This window comes from Panthera tigris, chromosome B2, assembly GCF_018350195.1.
Source record: "Panthera tigris isolate Pti1 chromosome B2, P.tigris_Pti1_mat1.1, whole genome shotgun sequence".
In the NCBI taxonomy this organism is placed as follows: Eukaryota; Metazoa; Chordata; class Mammalia; order Carnivora; family Felidae; genus Panthera; species Panthera tigris.
The window spans coordinates 28271370-28289975 of record NC_056664.1 but is presented as its reverse complement, the minus strand read 5'-3'; the positions used below and the strand labels follow the sequence as shown (position 1 = coordinate 28289975).

The 18606-nt window shown below is 36.2% G+C and overlaps 1 protein-coding gene across 5 annotated transcripts in view; it reads right to left on the bottom strand.

Moving 5' to 3' along the window:
• Window positions 1-18606, bottom strand: part of EXOC2 (exocyst complex component 2) — a 279312-nt gene that overhangs the window by 112861 nt on the left and 147845 nt on the right. For all 5 annotated transcript variants that reach the window (XM_042985868.1, XM_007073170.3, XM_042985869.1 and 2 more), the window contains 7 exons: window positions 15841-15906; window positions 15518-15675; window positions 15202-15323; window positions 13708-13769; window positions 2417-2497; window positions 1899-1958; window positions 1158-1219 (listed from right to left, as the gene is read on the bottom strand). In XM_042985868.1, coding sequence (XP_042841802.1) covers window positions 1158-1219; window positions 1899-1958; window positions 2417-2497; window positions 13708-13769; window positions 15202-15323; window positions 15518-15675; window positions 15841-15906 — 611 coding nt within the window. The remainder of the gene's footprint in view (window positions 1-1157; window positions 1220-1898; window positions 1959-2416; window positions 2498-13707; window positions 13770-15201; window positions 15324-15517; window positions 15676-15840; window positions 15907-18606) is intronic.

Below are 18606 nucleotides of genomic sequence, written 5' to 3'. Positions count from 1 at the left end.
AGAGAAAGACAAATACATGATGATTTCACTCATATGTGGAATTTAAGAAACAAAACAAAGAGAAAAAGAGAAAGCATGAGAAAGAGGCAAACCAAGAAACAGACTCTTAATTTTAGAGAGCCGATGGTTACCATAGAGGAGAGAGTAAAGGGACAGGTTAAATAGGTGATAGAATTAAGGAGTGCACTTGTGATGAGCACCAAGGGATATATGGAACTATACTGCACACCTGAAACTAATGTAATACTGTATGTTAACTATACTGGAATTTAAAATAAAATAAAATAAAATAAATAAAAAGTTCAGAAATATATTGCACTATTTGGTAGAATTCAATGGTGTCTGAAACAGAAATTGCAACAAAATAATACGGAAAGAAAGACTTATTAATCAACAATATCAGCAAACTAACAATACAAGTTCTTGGTGGATTATGTTAAATATATAAAAGCAAATCACAGAAAAACTAGAAGAGTTAAGTATTTATTAGGTCTCAGAGAGGTAGTAGTATTATATACCTAAAGGCAAAAACCAATACCAAGAAAATCACAAAAATGGAAAACTTCTGAAATTATCAATTACAGATATAAGAGGCATCTATTTCAGTATTTAACCTTAGGTTCAGAAAAGTTACACGTGTCAAATACATTCAGGTATCATTCAGATAAAATAGATTTCTGAAAGACCCTATAGAACAACATTATAAAATAATTATTACCAGAATTCATAAATATTAACAATCAAAATGTGTTCTTCTGGAACTCAAATAACTAAGCCCGACCCTGACTTAATTCTACTAGCAAAATTAGTCTTTAACAAAAGTATTGCTAAATCTCTAACACCAGAATTCTAAAGGTTATCAACTAGGAGTTATATATTTTAATTTTCATTCTTATTATTTATAAAACTTGTTCCTTTCAATAATTAGTAAGCTAATAAGGTGTTCAGTTTGCTCAACATGTCTCTAGTAATACTAATTAAGATGAGTTCAGAAGATAAATCATATAAAAAATATAGGTCAAATATATAAAAATATGATTTCAACATACGTAATCTATCTCTTCCATTGCCTTAGGATATAAGATCACATATAAAACATTATTCTGTATTTTTAATCTTCCTAAATACATCAATGAGGTTAGTGTTAGTTTACTTACTGTGTAGTATCTACATCTGCATCAGGCTTAGTGCTCAACTGTTCCAGACAGTATATAAAAATCTAAGTCAAAAATAAGAAGTTTCAGTGGCATGAACTCTTAGATACTGACATATTTGGACATTAAAACTAATTTTATGTAAATAAAAAACCAGAAATATATATACTGTGTTATATGTGTATGTACGCATGTATATCTCCCAGAAGTGATAGAATATATATCCTATATACATACTGTTTATGTATGCTCTGGGTATATATATGACAATGCATATAACATAAGTAATGGTCAATTAAAAGCATCTGTGTTTTTCTCTGACTATAAAATCTTGAATATATTTTAGGAAAAAGACCTTTTCCTTCCTCTCATCCACTCAGTCACATGCTCAACTTTATTAATGTCCTAAGCACTGGTTCCAATCAAAGAATTTCATACTCTAGATACGGTATAAACAACTATCACATCATTGAATTTGTGCTCTAAGAGAAATAAATGTAAAGTACAATGAGAACACAAAAAAAGCAAGTATAATATAAAGGGGTATTGCTAGAATAAGTTGGAATTAACCATACCTTGAACTTTATTTTTGTTACCTTACTTCCTATAAACTATTATGGACTCAGATAAGATGAAAAAAGAATACACATTCAATATATGTTACACATGTATTATTAATAGAAGGAAGTTTACTATAATTTGCATTATTTTAGGCTTCAGGACATCAGTACTTTTACATATTACCTGCATGATATTGATGCTGAGTTGACAAACCTCCTCCTGTGTTTTAGGTTGTTGAAAGACCTATAAGGAAGAATTTTGATGAAAGTTTTTAGATTTAGCTAAGAAAACAAAACTTTTTGTTTGTGAAGTTCCATATAAAAAATTCACTTATGGGAAACTGCTTCCAGTGTGGGTAACCTTACTCCAAAAGGGACAGGTATGAAGAGCTGCCCTACAGGCAGTGTTTTGGCGCCTGTGTAAGACACTGGCATGGAGCTGGTTGACAACATGCAGGTCAGTTATTCTCTCTGTATACAAAGTGCCAACAATTCCAAGTACTCTATCTACAAGACTTACATTCACATTTTAACTTCCATCAGCCTATCTGGGAACCAAGAAATGGACACACAAAATCAAATAAAACAAATAAGTATCTGAGGGAAAAGGTCTTTTGTGCTGAAATGACTCATTTACAACTGTGATTCCCAAGGGTTCCTGGGAAAGTCTGAAATAGAAGTTGAATTTAATAGAAAACTTACACTGGCTTCTCCAGGCTTGCACTCTACAACTCCTTTAAGTGACTGCAGAGAATGTATAATGCACTGTTCAAATTGACATGGCTGAAGGAAAAAAAAAAAAGTACATTACCTTAAAATTCAAAAACAAGCAATGGTGATTAAGACATTTAACAGAAGCAAATTATGGCCCCAAACTCTCAATTTTACAGATTTATTGAAAGGAAAACAGATGCAAACAACTTGACAAATAATCTCCTACCCATCAAGATTTAGATTTGGCAAGTTTGCACTTGATATTTAAATATGGGTAAAACTTAACTCTAAAGTACATCTAATTCAAATAGAACAGAAATCAGGTATAATTAAAATTCTTCTTAAAAATCCTACTCTTCTAAGAGGGAAATGACTTGATGAAGAACAGATACAGCAAGTTTATATTTTAAACACTACTTCGAAGATATATTCTGAGCTCAATCTTCCAGATCTTTCACATCTCTGGTAGTGTTCAACAAAATTTAATGTTACTAATAATGATTTGTAGAAGGTCCAGGAAATTCAATTCAAAAGTCATTACAGTCATTTTTTATATACATTAAGTCATAAAATAAGTGAAGATATGTCCAACAACTGGCATTCAGATAAATCTGAATGAATTCTAACACCTTAGCTCCTACTGTACTTAAAATTTCACTTTGTGCTAGGCATACTCTAAGTGATGGGGATATAGGAATAAGATTGAGTTCTCATTAAGTGTATGCTCTAGGATAAGAGTCACAACCAAAAAAGTCACAGTCAACAAAACTGTTACTTTTTACTAAAAAAAAAAAAAAAAATACAGAAATAAGTCAACTACAAACTAGAGTAAGTGCCATGGGAAAAAAAAAAAAAAAAAACAGAACTCAGAAATGATGATGATGGAGGGGAATCTGCTCTAAGATGGTCAAAGACAGTGAAACATTTAAGTGGAGACTTGAAGGGCTAGAGGACTCAGCCCCATAAAAGATAAGGGAAGGGAGTGGTGAGCTCAGGGAGACAGGGCAATATGTACACAGGCCAGGGAGGGCAGAGCCTAAAGGAACTCAGAAACCACAAGAACAGCAGTGCATCACAACCACTAGGCATGAGTTTGGCAGTACAAGATGAGGCTAAGGGTCTGGGTTTCACTCAGACAGAGGGCTGTATAAGACACATAGTTGAGGGGCGCCTGGGTGGCTCAGTCGGTTAAGCGTCCGACTTTGGCTCAGGTCATGATCTGGCGGTTCGGGAGTTCGAGCCCCGCGTCGGGCTCTGTGCTGACAGCTCAGAGTCTGGAGCCTGTTTCAGATTCTGTGTCTCCCTCTCTCTCTCTGACCCTCCCCCGTTCATACTCTGTCTCTCTCTGTCTCAAAAATAAATAAAGGTTAAAAGAATTTTTTTTTTTTTTTTAAAAAGGCACATAGTTGAATTAAAAACACACACACACACACACAAAAAAACCTCTGTGCAAAAATCCGGAGTCAGAACCTCTCCTCACTACATGCTTCGATTTGTTAAAAGAGATTGGGGAAAAAAACTGAACAGAAGAGACAAGTTTATTTTCTTACAAAAAGGAACCCAGATTTAATGAAAGCTAAAATAGTGCCTCAACATAATGTTATTTTAATACTGCACTTTGAAGCCACCAGAGGGCACCATAAAAAAACAAAAAAAAACAAAAAACAACTTCTAAGTACAAAAAAAAAAAAAAAAAAAGAATATGGGATAAAATACCAACTGCACAGAACTATTTCAAGAGGTATGTTTGTTAACTACCTGACCTAATGCCTCCAACTTACCCACCTCAAAAGGTAGGAAAATCTAAGAATAATGGTGAAAATTAAATCCAAAATTCAACTGTGGGTAATTAAACCTGTTGTTACTTGGATTTCTTGCATTAATATTTGGACTAGATTTTCTTAATTTCTTTTTATATCTACACTAATACAATAAATGGATAATACCAGAGAACTGAATTAGTAGTTTCAGTTAAGTTGGGAGTAATGATAGTCTAAACATCTGCTATTTCTTTTTTCTAAAGAGAAGCAGTGCTATTTCTGCATATTGTCAGTGAATCATCCAATTTAGCTGACTATAAGAGCTATCACAAATCATTCCAGTTCTTATGAAAGAAAAAAATTCTCAAAATTATCCAAATTGAAAAAAGCAGTACACATTTTCAATATGAAAAGAAAGCAGGATGCTTTCAAAAAAGCTGTTTCAGAGCACTGAAGTGAGGTTCAAATTAAATATACAGTACTTCAGGGGTGCCTGGGTGGCTCAGTTGGTTGAGGGTCCGACTCTTGATTTCGGCTCAGGGTCTTGGGATTCGGCTCAGGGTCTTGAGCCCTGAGTGAGGCTCCACACTGAAAATGTAGCCTGCTTAAGACTCTCACACTCCTCTGAAGGGTCTGCATCCCTCCAGGTGCTGCAGGCCCCTCCCCAGGGGACCACCAAAGAAAAACCTATCTGAGCGTGCCCCTCCCGCCCCTGTGCACCTTGCAGATCCACCCCAGCGAATAAGCCAGATCCCAATGAAGCAGCACCACAAGGCTGGCAGTGTGCAAAGAGCCCAGACAGGGGCCACACCACTCCACAGTGAGTTCTGCCCCTGGGAGAGGGGAAGATAAGGTACACACCAGTCAGACTGTGGCCCCAAAGGTGGGCTGGGGACAGACATGGGGTCTGATTGTGGCCCCGCCAACTAACACAGGTTACTCCAGACAACACAGGGGAAGTGCCTTGCAGTTCCGCATAACTCCAGGGACTAACCAAAATGACAAAGCAGAAGAACTCTCCTCAAAAGAAACTCCAGGAAGTAGCGACAGCTAACGAATCGATCAAAAACGATTTAAGCAATATAAGAGAAAAAGAATTTTGAATAATAGTCATGAAATTAATCGCTGGGTTGGAAAAAAGTATAAGGACAGCAGAAAATCTATTGCTACAGAGATCAAGGGACTAAGAAATAGTCATGAGGAGCTAAAAAATGCTATAAATGAGGAGCAAAATAAAATGGACACGACCACAGCTCGGATTGAAGAGGCAGAGGAGAGAATAAGTGAATTAGAAGATAAAATTATGGAAAAACAGGAAGCTGAGGAAAAAAAGAGATAAAAAAAATCCAGGAGTATGAGGGGAGAATTAGAGAACTAAGTGATGCAATCAAACGCAACAATATCCGTATAATACGAATTCCAGAAGAGGAAGAGAGGGAGAAAGGGGCTGAAGGTGTATTTGAACAAATCGTAGCTGAGAACTTCCCTGATCTGGGGAAGGAAAAAGCACTGAAATCCAAGAGGCACAGAGAACTCCCTTCAGACGTAACTTGAATCGATCTTCTGCACGACATATCACAGTGAAACTGACAAAATACAATAAAGAGAAAATTCTCAAAGCAGCTAGGGATAAACACGCTCTAACTTACAAAGGGAGACCCATAAGACCAGCGGCAGACCTATCTACTGAAACTTGGCAGGCCAGAAAGGAATGGCAGGAAATCTTCAATGTGACGAACAGAAAAACTATGCAGCCGAGAATCCTTTATCCAGCAAGTCTGTCATTCAGAACAGAAGGAGAGATAAAGATCTTCCCAAACACACAAAAGTGAAGGAATTCATCACCACCAATTCATAGCCCTACAAGAGATCCTAAGGGGGATTCTGTGAATTAAATGTTGCAAGGACCTCAAAGTACCAGACACAACACTACAAGCATGAAACCTACAGACATCACAATGACTCTAAACCCATGTCTTTCAATAATAACACTGAATGTAAGTGGACTAAATGCTCCAACCAAAAGACATAGGGTATCAGCATGGGTAAAAAAACAAGACCCATCTATTTGCTGTCTACAAGAGACTCATTTTAGACCTGAGGACACCTTCAGATTGAAAGTGAGGGGATGGAGAACTATCTATCTACCATGCTACTGGAAGTCAAAAGAAAGCTGGAATAGCCATACTTATATCAGACAAACTAGACTTTAAATTGAAGGCTGTAACAAGAGATGAAGAAGGAGATTATATAATAATTACAGGGTCTATCCATCAGGAAGAGCTAACAATTATAAATGTCTATGCGCTGAATATGGGAGTCCCCAAATATATAAAACAATTACTCACAAAAATAAGCAACCTTATTGATAAGAATGTGGTAATTGCAGGGGAGTTTAATACTCCACTTACAACAATGGATATATCATCTAGACACAGGATCAATAAAGAAACAAAGGCCCTGAAGGATACATCGGATCAGATGGACTTGAGAGATATATTTAGAACTCTGCATCCCAAAGCAACAGAATATACTTTCTTCCCAAGTGCACATGGAACCTTCTCCAAGATAGATCATATACTGGGTCACAAAACAGCCTTTCATAAGTATAAAAGAATTGAGATCATACCATGCACACTTTCAGACCACAATGCTATGAAGCTTGAAATCAACCACATGAAAAAGTCTGGAAAACCTCCAAAAGCATGGAGGTTAAAGAACACTCTACTAAAGAATGAATGGGTCAACCAGGCAATTAGAGAAGAAATTAAAAAATATATGGAAACAAATGAAGATGAAAATACAACAATCCAAATGCTTCAGGATGCAGCGAAGGCAGTCCTGAGAGGAAAATACATTGCAATCCAGGCCTATCTCAAGAAACAAGAAAAATCCCAAATACAAAATCTAACAGCATACCTAAAGGAAGTAGAAGCAGAAGAGCAAAGACACCCCAAACCCAGCAGAAGAAGAGAAATAATAAAGATCAGAGCAGAAATAAACAATATAGAAACTAACAAAAACTGTAGAGCAGATCAATGAAACCAAGAGTTGTTTTTTTGAAAAAATAAAATTGATAAACCTCTAGCCAGGCTTCTCAAAAAGAAAAAGGAGATGACCCAAACAGATAAAATCATGAATGAAAATAGAATTATTACAACCAATCACTCAGAAATACAAGCAATTATCAGGGAATACTATGAAAAATTATACGCCAACAAACTGGACAACCTAGAAGAAATGGAAGAATTCCTAAACACCTACACACTTCCAAATCTCAAACAGGAAGAAATAGAAAGCTTGAACAGACCCATAACCAGCGAAGAAATTGAATCAGTTATCAAAAATCTCCCAACAAATAAGAGTCCAGGATGGATGGCTCCCTGGGGAATTCTACCAGCTATTTAAAGCAGAGATAATACCTATCCTTCTCAACCTATTCCAAAAAATAGAAAGGGAAGGAAAACTTCCAGACTCATTCTATGAAGCCAGCATTACTTTGATCCATAAACCAGACAGAGACCCAGCAAAGAAAGAGAACTACAGGCCAATATCCCTGATGAATATGGATGCAAAAATTCTCAAGAAGATACTAGCAAATCGAATTCAACAGCATATAAAAAGAATTATTCACCCTGATCAAGTGGGATTCATTCCTGGGATGCAGGGCTGGTTCAACATTCGCAGATCAATCAATGTGATACATCACATTAATAAAAGAAAAGAAAAGAAACACATGATCCTGTCTATCAATGCAGAAAAAGCATTTGACAAAATTCAGCATCCTTTCTTAATAAAAACCCCCGAAAAAGTCGGGATAGAAGGAACATACTTAAATATAATAAAAGCCATTCATGAAAATCCCACAGCTAATATCATCCTTAATGGGGAAAAACTGAGAGCTTTCTCCCTGAGATCAGGAACAGGATGTGGACAGGGATGTCCACTCTCACCGCTGTTGTTTAACATAGTGTTGGAAGTACTAGCGTCAGCAATCAGATAACAAAAGGAAATCAAAGGCATCAAAATTGGCAAAGATGAAGTTAAGCTTTCACTTTTTGCAGATGACATGATACTATACATGAAAAAACCCGACAGACTCCACCAACAGTCTGCTAAACTGATACATGAATTCAGCAAAGTTGCAGGATACAAAATCAATGTTCAGAAATCACTTGCATTCTTATACACCACTAATGAAGCAACAGAAAGACAAATAAAGAAACTGATCCCATTCACAATTGCACCAAGAAGCATAAAATACCTAGGAATAAATCTAACCAAAGATGTAAAAGATCTGTATGCTGAAAACTATAGAAAGCTTATGAAGGAAATTGAAGAAGATACAAAGAAATGGAAAAACGTTCTGTGTTCATGCTTTGGAAGAATAAATATTGTTAAAATGTCAATACTACCCAAAGCTATCTACACATTCAATGCAATCCCAATCAAAATTGCACCAGCATTCTTCTCGAAGCTAGAACAAGCAATCCTAAAATTTGTATGGAACCACAAAAGGCCCCAAATAGCCACAGTAATATTGAAGAAGAAGACCAAAGTGGGAGGCATCACAATCCCAGACTTTAGCCTCTACTACAAAGCTGTCATCATCAAGACAGCATGGTATTGGCACAAAAACAGACACATAGACCAATGGAATAGAATAGAAACCCCAGAACTAGACCCACAAATGTATGGCCAACTCATCTTTGACAAAGCAGGGAAGAGTATCCAATGGAAAAAAGACAGTCTCTTTAACAAATGGTGCTGGGAGAACTGGACAGCAACATGCAGAAGGTTGAAACTAGACCACTTTCTCACACCATTCACAAAAATAAACTCAAAATGGATAAAGGACCTGAATGTGAGGCAGGAAACCATCAAAACCCTAGAGGAGAAAGCAGGAAAAGACCTCTCTGACCTCAGCCGCAGCAATTTCTTACTTGACACATCCCCAAAGGCAAGGGAATTAAAAGCAAAAATGAACTACTGGGACCTTATGAAGATAAAAAGCTTCTGCACAGCAAAGGAAACAATCAACAAAACTAAAAGGTAACCAACGGAATGGGAAAAGATATTTGCAAATGACATATTGGACAAAGGGCTAGTATCCAAAATCTATAAAGAGCTTACCAACTCCACACCCGAAAAACAAATAATCCAGTGAAGAAATGGGCAGACACATGAAGAGACACTTCTCTAAAGAAGACATCCAGATGGCCAACAGGCACATGAAAAGATGCTCAACATCGCTCCTCATCAGGGAAATACAAATCAAAACCACACTCAGATATAACCTCACGCCAAAATGAACAAACAGGAGGCTACAGATGCTGGCGAGGATGTGGAGAAATAGGAAGCCTCTTGCACTGTTGGTGGGAATGCAAACTGGTGCAGCCACTCTGGAAAACAGTGTGGAGGTTCCTCAAAAAATTAAAAATAGACCTACCCTATGACCCAGCAGTAGCACTGCTAGGAATTTACCCAAGGGATACAGGAGTACTGATGCATAGGGGCACTTGTACCCCAATGTTTATAGCAGCACTCTCAACAATAGCCAAATTATGGAAAGAGCCTAAATGTCCATCAACTGATGAATGGATAAAGAAATTGTGGTTTATATACACAACGGAGTACTACGTGGCAATGAGAAAGAATGAAATATGGCCTTTTGTAGCAACATGGATGGAACTGGAGAGTGTGATGCTAAGTGAAACAAGTCATACAGAGAAGGACAGATTCCATATGTTTTCACTCCTATGTGGATCCTGAGAAACTTAACAGAAGACCATGGGGGAGGGGAAGGAAAAAGAAAAAAAAAAAAAAAAGGTTAGAGAGGGAGCCAAACCATAAGAGACTCTTAGAAACTGAGAACAAACTGAGGGTTGATGGGGGGTGAGGGGGTGGGTGATGGGTATTTAGGAGGGCACCTGTTGGGATGAGCACTGGGATTTGTATGGAAACCAATTTGACAATAAATTTCATATTAAAAAAAAAAAAAAGATTCTCAGTCTCTCTCCAACACTCCTCATTCATGTTCTCTCTCTTAAAAAGCAAACATAGGAGAGACCTAAACCTTATTAAACAAATAAATAATAAACAAACTTCAGCTGAAATAAGTCATAGTGAGGCAAAGTATAATGTTCATTTCATTTCTTTTTTTTTTAATATATGTTTATTTTTGAGAGAGAGACAGAGTGTGAGCAGGGGAGGGGAAGAGAGAGAGGGAGGCAGAGTCCAAAACAGGCTCCAGGCTCTGAGCTGTCAGCACAAAGCCCGACACGGGGCTCGAACCCATGAACCGTGAGATCATGACCTGACCTGAAGTAGATAGCTTAACTGACTGAGCCACGCAGGCGCCCCTCTTTTTTTTTGTTTTGTTTTGTTTAATGTTTATTTTTTTCAGAGAGAGAGAAAGTGCTACCAGCATGAAGCCCAATCTCACAAACCATGAGATCATGACCTGAGCCAAAACAAGAGTTGGGTACTTAAATGACTGAACCACCCAGGTGCCCCTATGTTACATATTTTTTTACCTACATCTGGGTAGATGATATAATGGCTGACATCAGAAGGGTAACTTTCTCTGGGTCATTCATCCACAAAGTTTAGTCTTCTAGCTTGTATGTGTGACAAACATGAAATTAGTTATTCTATGGTTCCAGTTTCTTACTATTATAGTCAGACTTTAAGTGGACTACAAACAAGTTTCTATGGTAAACATTTCAAAGTATTTTCAAAGAGGTTTATCTATTATAATCAAACAACCAAAGTTAGATGTGGCAGCTACCAGATAAGCACTAACTGGGAGAGGGGGAAAGTGGCTTCTTTAAGACTGCATGGCTAATGGGGTGCCGGGCTAGGTCAGTCAGAAGATCATGTGACCCTCAATCTCAGGGTCATGAGTTTCAGTCCCACATTGGGTGCAACGATTAAATAAATAAACTTAAAAAAAAAAGAAGAAAAAAGATTGCATGGCTATTATGTGACAGAACTATGGACTGAACCAGATTATGATTCCAAATCCAGGGCAGCACATTTTCCTCCATATCAGCACTGTTCAAAAGAAGTATAATGTGAGCCACAAACATAAGTCATATATATAAGAGTTTCCAGTAAACACAATAAGAATATTAAAAGAAAAATTGATTTTAATATAATTCAGGTTATGCAATATAACAAAATATTATATCATCATGTAATCAATAAAAAGTTGAGATATTTCACGTTCTTTCTTTGTACTGAGTCTTATACAAACCATGTCTATAATGACTGCTATATTGGATATTGGACCATGCAGGTCTACTCTACGTCTCCTTTCTCTAAATATTTAGTATGACAGAATTAGCTATAGGATAGTTTGTATATAAGCACAAATAATTATGAAAAGTAGAATAAGCCAAATAAAAGTAATTTTTATTAAAAACAAATCCTTTAAAATATAATTGTATTTATTAAAACTAAATTTCCCTCATTTCAAACATGATTTAATTTACAAAAATTTGTAAGTAAGCACTGATGTTCTAAACCACATTGTTATATAAAGGTATATTTTAGTGTACTTAGGAGGGATAGGAGGAAAGAATTTCAACTTGTCAAAAATTTCCCAACTCCCAAAGTAAGACTGTCAATAGGAAGTATACAATTATTTCAAAAAGTACAGCAATTTGAAGAACTGAAGAAATATTACATGAGATCATTCTGTCTCAACAACCTCATTCACCGTGATTTTGTAAATTTGGGCAAGTTAAAACCATTTTATTCTAATTTCCTCACCTACTAAACAGGCAGAAACCTGACTGCCTCCTCCAGATTTATTTTCTCCATTTTTCTTACTAAGGTAAGACAGAAATTGTTGGGATTAGCAATGTGCTCTGCTAAAAAAAAAAAAAAAAAAAAAAAAAAATACTGCATTTTTCCAGCCTCCACAGTAGATAGGGATGGGCATGTGAATCAATTCTAGCCAATTAGACGTGGGAAGAATTGTCAGCTATGGCTCCTGAAGAAGTGCTGGACTTTTCTCATGACAGAAATAAGGCCATGGTGGTTGGAACAGCAATGGCCTTCCTTTGATCATGAGGCCATTGTGAGACAAAAGCCACAATAAAGATCACAAAGAAGAAAGTCAGAAGGAGCCTTGTGTACTGATTGCATGATTAAGCTGCCACACCAGTCCTAATTTCTTTAATATTAGAAGAAAAGGAAATGCCCATCTCCTTTAAAGACCCTGGATGTTTTAGCAGCTGAATGTCAATTTAACTGACACACCCACCTACAGGATCATTGTGGGAATCTATGAAACAGATGTGAAAACATGATAAATCATGAAAACTATTTTCAAAAGTATTTTGATAATCTAAATGACTCTAAAATGAATAGACCATGTTTATAATTGCCTGCCTGACCCATGTATATATCTGGAGAGGTTAGTTATTGTTGGTTTGTTTTATTTTGGCTTAGGGGTCAGCAACAGAATTTTTTTTTCCCCACTCCGCTTTTCTGAAAAATTCAAGTTACTGGGAAACTTAGAATGAAGCACAATCTATTTTATTTTTTTAACTTATTGTCAAGTTAGCTAATATACAGTGTATATACAGTGTGCTCTTGGCTTTGGGAGTAGATTCCCATGACTCATCACTTACCATACAACACCCAGTGCTCATCCCAACAACTGCCCTCCTCAATGTCCATCACCCATTTTCCCCTCTCCCCTGCCAGCCCTGGCACGAGCCCTCAGTTTGTTCTCTGTATTTAAGAGTCTCTTAGGTTTTCCTCCCTCCCTGTTTGAACTATTTTTCCCCCTACCTTTCCCCTATGGTCTTCTGTTAAGTTTCTCAAATTCCACATGAGTGAAAACATATGGTATCTACCTTTCTATGACTCACTTATTTCACTTAGCATAATACCCTCCAGTTCCATCCACATTGTTGTAAATGGCCAGATTTCATTCTTTCTCATTGCCAAGTAGTATTCCATTGTATATATAAACCACATCTTCTTTATCCATTCATCAATTGATGGACATTTGGGCTTTTCCCATAATTTGGCTATTGTTGACAGTGCTACTCTAAACATTGGAGTGCATGTGCTCCTATGGATCAGCACTCCTGTATCCCTTGGATAAATTCCTAGTAGTGCTATTGCTGGGTTGCAGGGTAATTCTATTTTTTTTTTGAGGAACCTCCACACTAGTTTCCAGAGTGGCTGCACCAGTTTGCATTCCCACCAACAGCTGAAGCACAATCTATTTTAAAATGTAATGCAAATAAAATATAGTGACACATGATGAAGAAAGAGCACGCTAAAACAAATCCACTGCTTTTATTAATTTTTAAATATTTGTAGTGTTAAGCAAAAATGAGTCTAAAAAAGAAAACTTTAAGAAGTTTATTTTTCTGTTTCCAGAGATGATTTAGAATTACAATGCAAAGAACATATGCTCCCTATTAATAAAATTAGTCATTTATTTTGAATATTATATACATTAATCATTAATCATTGAAAAGTATTTAAACTTACAAGAGAAGTCAGTCCTTCATTATCGACAATCCAGTCTTCCTTTTCAGCTAATCTCTTTATTTCTGCAGGGAAAATAAGCACACAGTACTTTTTATTTTAATTTCTCATTGAACTTTATATAAATAAAAATCTATAAAGGTCATGGTTTTTCATTATTTTATATAGATTTGTAAAAAAAATGGAAGTAGGTAATAGGCATAAGACATATTTCTGGTAGACTCAAGTTTTTAAATGTGTATTGTTTTTCTGGATATTTTTAATAAAACATTAATGTAAATAAATTTAGCCCCATTTGGAGACTGCTAGGCTAGGCTTAATGACAACTTTTGACAATGGTTTATTACTTAAAAAGGACTCTTGATAATATTCAATATGTACAAAATAAACTACAAAATGTTTTTTCCCAAAATATCTGATGAAAAATTTATATTGTTTTAATCCTATATACTTCTGATGACTGGCACTATGATTCTCACTTGGCTAAAGGAATCCTACCTGTCCAAACCTTTAGCATTTCATGCTGTCTCAGGTCCTTGCGGGGAACACGTAAATGAATTCAGAGGATACTGCTGTTTCTCACCTGGATTCTACTCCTTTTCTGTTGACACAGTATATTTAGTCACCAATTCTTAGAGATGTGACCTTCTTACTCAAAAGTCTTGGTGACAGATAGTTATGGCTTATGTCATTTATAATGATGTTCTTGATTGTTTTCAACAATATTTAATATCCAGAAGGTGGCTTTGTAAAGATAACCTTGTTTTTTATGATTGTGTATACAAAATTTTTCCTGAAAATTCTAAAATGTATAAAGAAAATGAGCATCACCTATAATTTCTACTATGCAGAAAACTATTATTTATCTTTCTTCTGAATTTACATTCGTATTTTTAAATATTTAAAATGCACACACATTTTCAAAACTGGGATCAGACATTATATTCATTTTATACTATACTTTTTCTACTTAACATTTGCCATAAGAATGTTCTTATATCCTTAAATATTTTCAAATATATCCACCTTAATTTATGCATGGTCTGGCATCTCAAGTAAATAGATTTGAAAAGATATTCAAAGCAGGAAAAAAATTCTAGGGGTGCCTGGGTGGCTCAGTTGGTTAAGCATCTGACTTCAGCTCAGGTCATGATCTCATGATGGGTTCATGGGTTCAAGCCCTGCATCAGGTTCTGTGCTGACAGCTCAGAACCTGGAGAGCCTGCTTCAGATTCCTTGTCTCCCTCTCTCTCTCTCTCTCTCTCTCTCTCTGCCCCTCCCCATCTCATGCTTTGTCTCTTGCTCTCTCAAAAATAAATAAACATTAAAAAAAAAAAAAAAAGAAGGAAAAAATTCTATTGAGCAGCTACTGGTGATCTAAAATATTCAAGTTTCCATAAAAGGAATTTTCTCATTTTCAAGGATTAGGAGCTACAAAGAGGTGGGATATTCAGATAATCATTGTCTAGCAAATGTCATCAATTTCTCTTAACATACCTTCCGCTGTATGTTGCAATGTGACCATCACACAACGTACTCGGAGATCTAAAATGAGATCCTGGATAGTCTGTAACATGTCATTAGGAATTTCAAGGGCAGTCAACGATTCATAAGTAAGCCTGTAAAAGAGACACAACAAAACAAAAGTAAGCAGAGTGAGATCTCAAAGCAATTCCTGTCATCAGTTTGGCCGAGGCAAAAGGACAGAGTAAAATTCTTTGTTGAACATGTTTTTCTTTTTTTTTCAAAAAGGCAAAAACAATTTACCCCTTTTTAGAAGACATTCTTGTTAAAAAAGATATTCCATATTTACCTTATGGTCTGGATGACATGAGCAAGCCACTGTCCTGACAGCTCAGACTTTACCTCCCAGCCTCCATACTGCCTCACTCCACACTCTGGGATGCTAAATGGGAGCAGGGCTCCACGGATCAACTTCACAAGACACTGCATTACTTCTTGAATCATTTTCTAGACAATGATGAAAGTAAAACTGCATTAAAAGTCATTAATTTGATTAAATCAACTAAAGGAATCTGCCTGAACAATGAATAGTTCGAACATAAAGTTTTCTAGCAACTTTGGTTGAGAAAATACTATCTTGTGAAAAAGTCTACATGCTTATCCTTAACTTACCTTAAAATCATTTTGTCTTTGCCTTACATTCTTCGATCTTTCAATCTGGCCTGATTTCTCTGCAGTCTTAAAAATCAAAAAACAGCAAAATAAAATATATTAGTTATCTTTAGAAATAATGTATAAAAATAAATACTTTAGCAGCTGTATATAAAGAGAGCATTGTATACGGTTGTAACTTGATTAAAAGGAATGTATAAGACAAAATCTAAGTTTCTGACTTAAAAACAGACTTAATTAGAAAACCTTCCTTATTCCAACAAGAAGTTACTTATCCTCCTAAAACCTTTAAGTGCAATTTGTATAAATAAACCTAAGCATTAAGCTGAAATTACCTTTTCTGTAGATGAATTCCATGTGCCATGCTCATCAACAATTTTATATATTGTTAAGCCTAAATCATACCCAAGACAACATTTTCAACCCTATTTTTCATTAGCTGGTACAGAAGTAAAAGGAAGAGTAAACTCCGGATTAATGTCTAAGAATCTTAGGATACCCATTCCCTTCCCTTCCCTATTTATAAATAAGCATTATATTTGGCATTTTATTTTTACAAAACTAAAAGTCACGATTCTTCTTTCAGGGATTTTACTGTCTAATTTAGGAGAGAATATATTCTAGAATCCTAGAATTAAATTTTTATTTGTTTCCTGCTAGCCGTACTTTCCTTTGATATTCCTTTCTCCTTAAAGTAATATTTGGAAGACTACACTGATTAAAACAGGAATCTATTCAATTGGATTTCATTTAACTTTTTATTCCCAAATTTTCTAACAACTAAATATTACCATATAACATGCCTGGGAAGGGCAAGCCTAGAAAACTTTCCAAATAAAGGAAAAATAACAAGATGGTATGATGTAAACAAAAATTCTGATAATTCATTAACATAATGCAAAATTATCCTTTAAAGTTGAAATGTTTATGTATTATTGGTTAGAGACATGTTAAAAGAACTTTCAAGTTAAGAACAACTGCGTTATAGGGGCGCCTGGATGGCTCAGTCAGTTAAGCGCCCAACTCTTGATTTAGGCTGAGGTCAAGATCTCACAGTTTGTGAGTTTGAGCCCCACACCCGACTCCTCATTAACTGTGGAGCCTGCGTGGGATTCTCTCTCTCTCTGCCCTTCTCCCCCTCTCTCAAAATAAACTTAAAAAAAAAAAAAGATTATAAATGATTATGATACTGACATCAAGTTGATTTTAAAATACAATGTTATATATATCTTTTGTATAAGCTAGAGAAACAATGTATAGAGTTCATTATTATGATGAATATTACTAATGTGAATGACTAAAAGAAGGGTAAGGATTGCTAAATGTTTTTGACAAAAAGCATCAGATGTACCTGATAAAAAGTGGTCAACATACATATACATACACACCTCTTCAGGCTCTGATTTACATTTATTTTACAATTTTATATTAAACTGTAGCTTTTTATCATTTAAAAACATTTTTGGGGGGGCGCCTGGGTGGCTCAGTCGGTTGAACGCCCAACTTTGGCTCAGATCATGATCTCATGATCAGGAGTTTGAGCACTGTGTCGGGCTCTGTGCTGACAGCTCAGAGCTTGGACCCTGCTTCAGATACAGTGTCTCTGGCTCTCTCTGCACCTCCCCCACTCGCACTCTCTCAAAAATAAACATTAAAAAAAATTTTTTTTTTAATTTTAGCATTTATTTTTGAGAGACAGAGACAGAGAGTGAGCGGGGAAGGGGCAGAGAGAATCCAAAGCAGGCTCCAGGCTCTGAACAAGCTGTCAGCACAGAGCCTGATACAAGGCTCAAACCCAGGAACTGTGAGATCATGACCTGAGCTGAAGTTGGACGCTCAACTGACTGAGCCATCCAAGCGCTCCTATCATTTTGTCTTTGTAGAAATGCACGTTTGCTTTAAAAGATAAAAGTTTAATTTTTGAAAAATCTAAACCTAAAATTCACTTCAATAATGTCAATAAGCCAATTCCTAAAATTTACTAGGTAACAACACTCAAAATTCTTTGAACACCAGGATTTAACTCAGAAGCTGATGTTTTTGTCCCTTTATTTTTAAGACAAATGAGAAGTAATTAAAGTGTTTTAAAGCAACAGTGAGAACTGACTAGAGGGGCTAATATTAGGAACACAGCCAGCTAGGAGGATGCTACACTAACCAGGTGAGCAATCACAGCACCTTAGACAAAAGGAGATGGAGCATGAACTCCTGTTGATGGCTTAGCCACAGGCTTCCAAGGTAGAGTAAACTGATCATGGCAATTCTACTGGGTGTTGCAGTGAGAAAGGAGAGATGATGTCAAGAGTGACTGCCATCTGAGTCATGACTACTCAGGTAAGTCCAACCAGCCTTGAATGTCTGTTAGCCTACTTTCTGTTTCTGTCAAGTGTGATGCTCTGATTCAAAGTAACACTTTGGGCAATATAGTGGCCTAGGTGTAGAAAAACAAATGAATGGCCACAGCCTTACTGAGGTGATGAATTAACTATTCTCTAAATACTGCAGTTTGTCAGGTCTTAGTCCTAGGCACTTTTTTCTCTATACACTCTCACTAATTCATTCTCATGGCTTCAAATATCATTTCTATGTAATGCCTTCCTATTTTGGATTCTGCACTCAATTCCAACATGTGTGGGTGGGGGTAGGGGCCTCCCCCTAAAAACAAGCAGTTTTCCAGATACCAGTTGTGAGAAGTGACATGATTCATTTTCAGAAATACCAGATAAAAGCTGCGCTGTCTAGTAGCAAGAGGTTTACAACCTATTG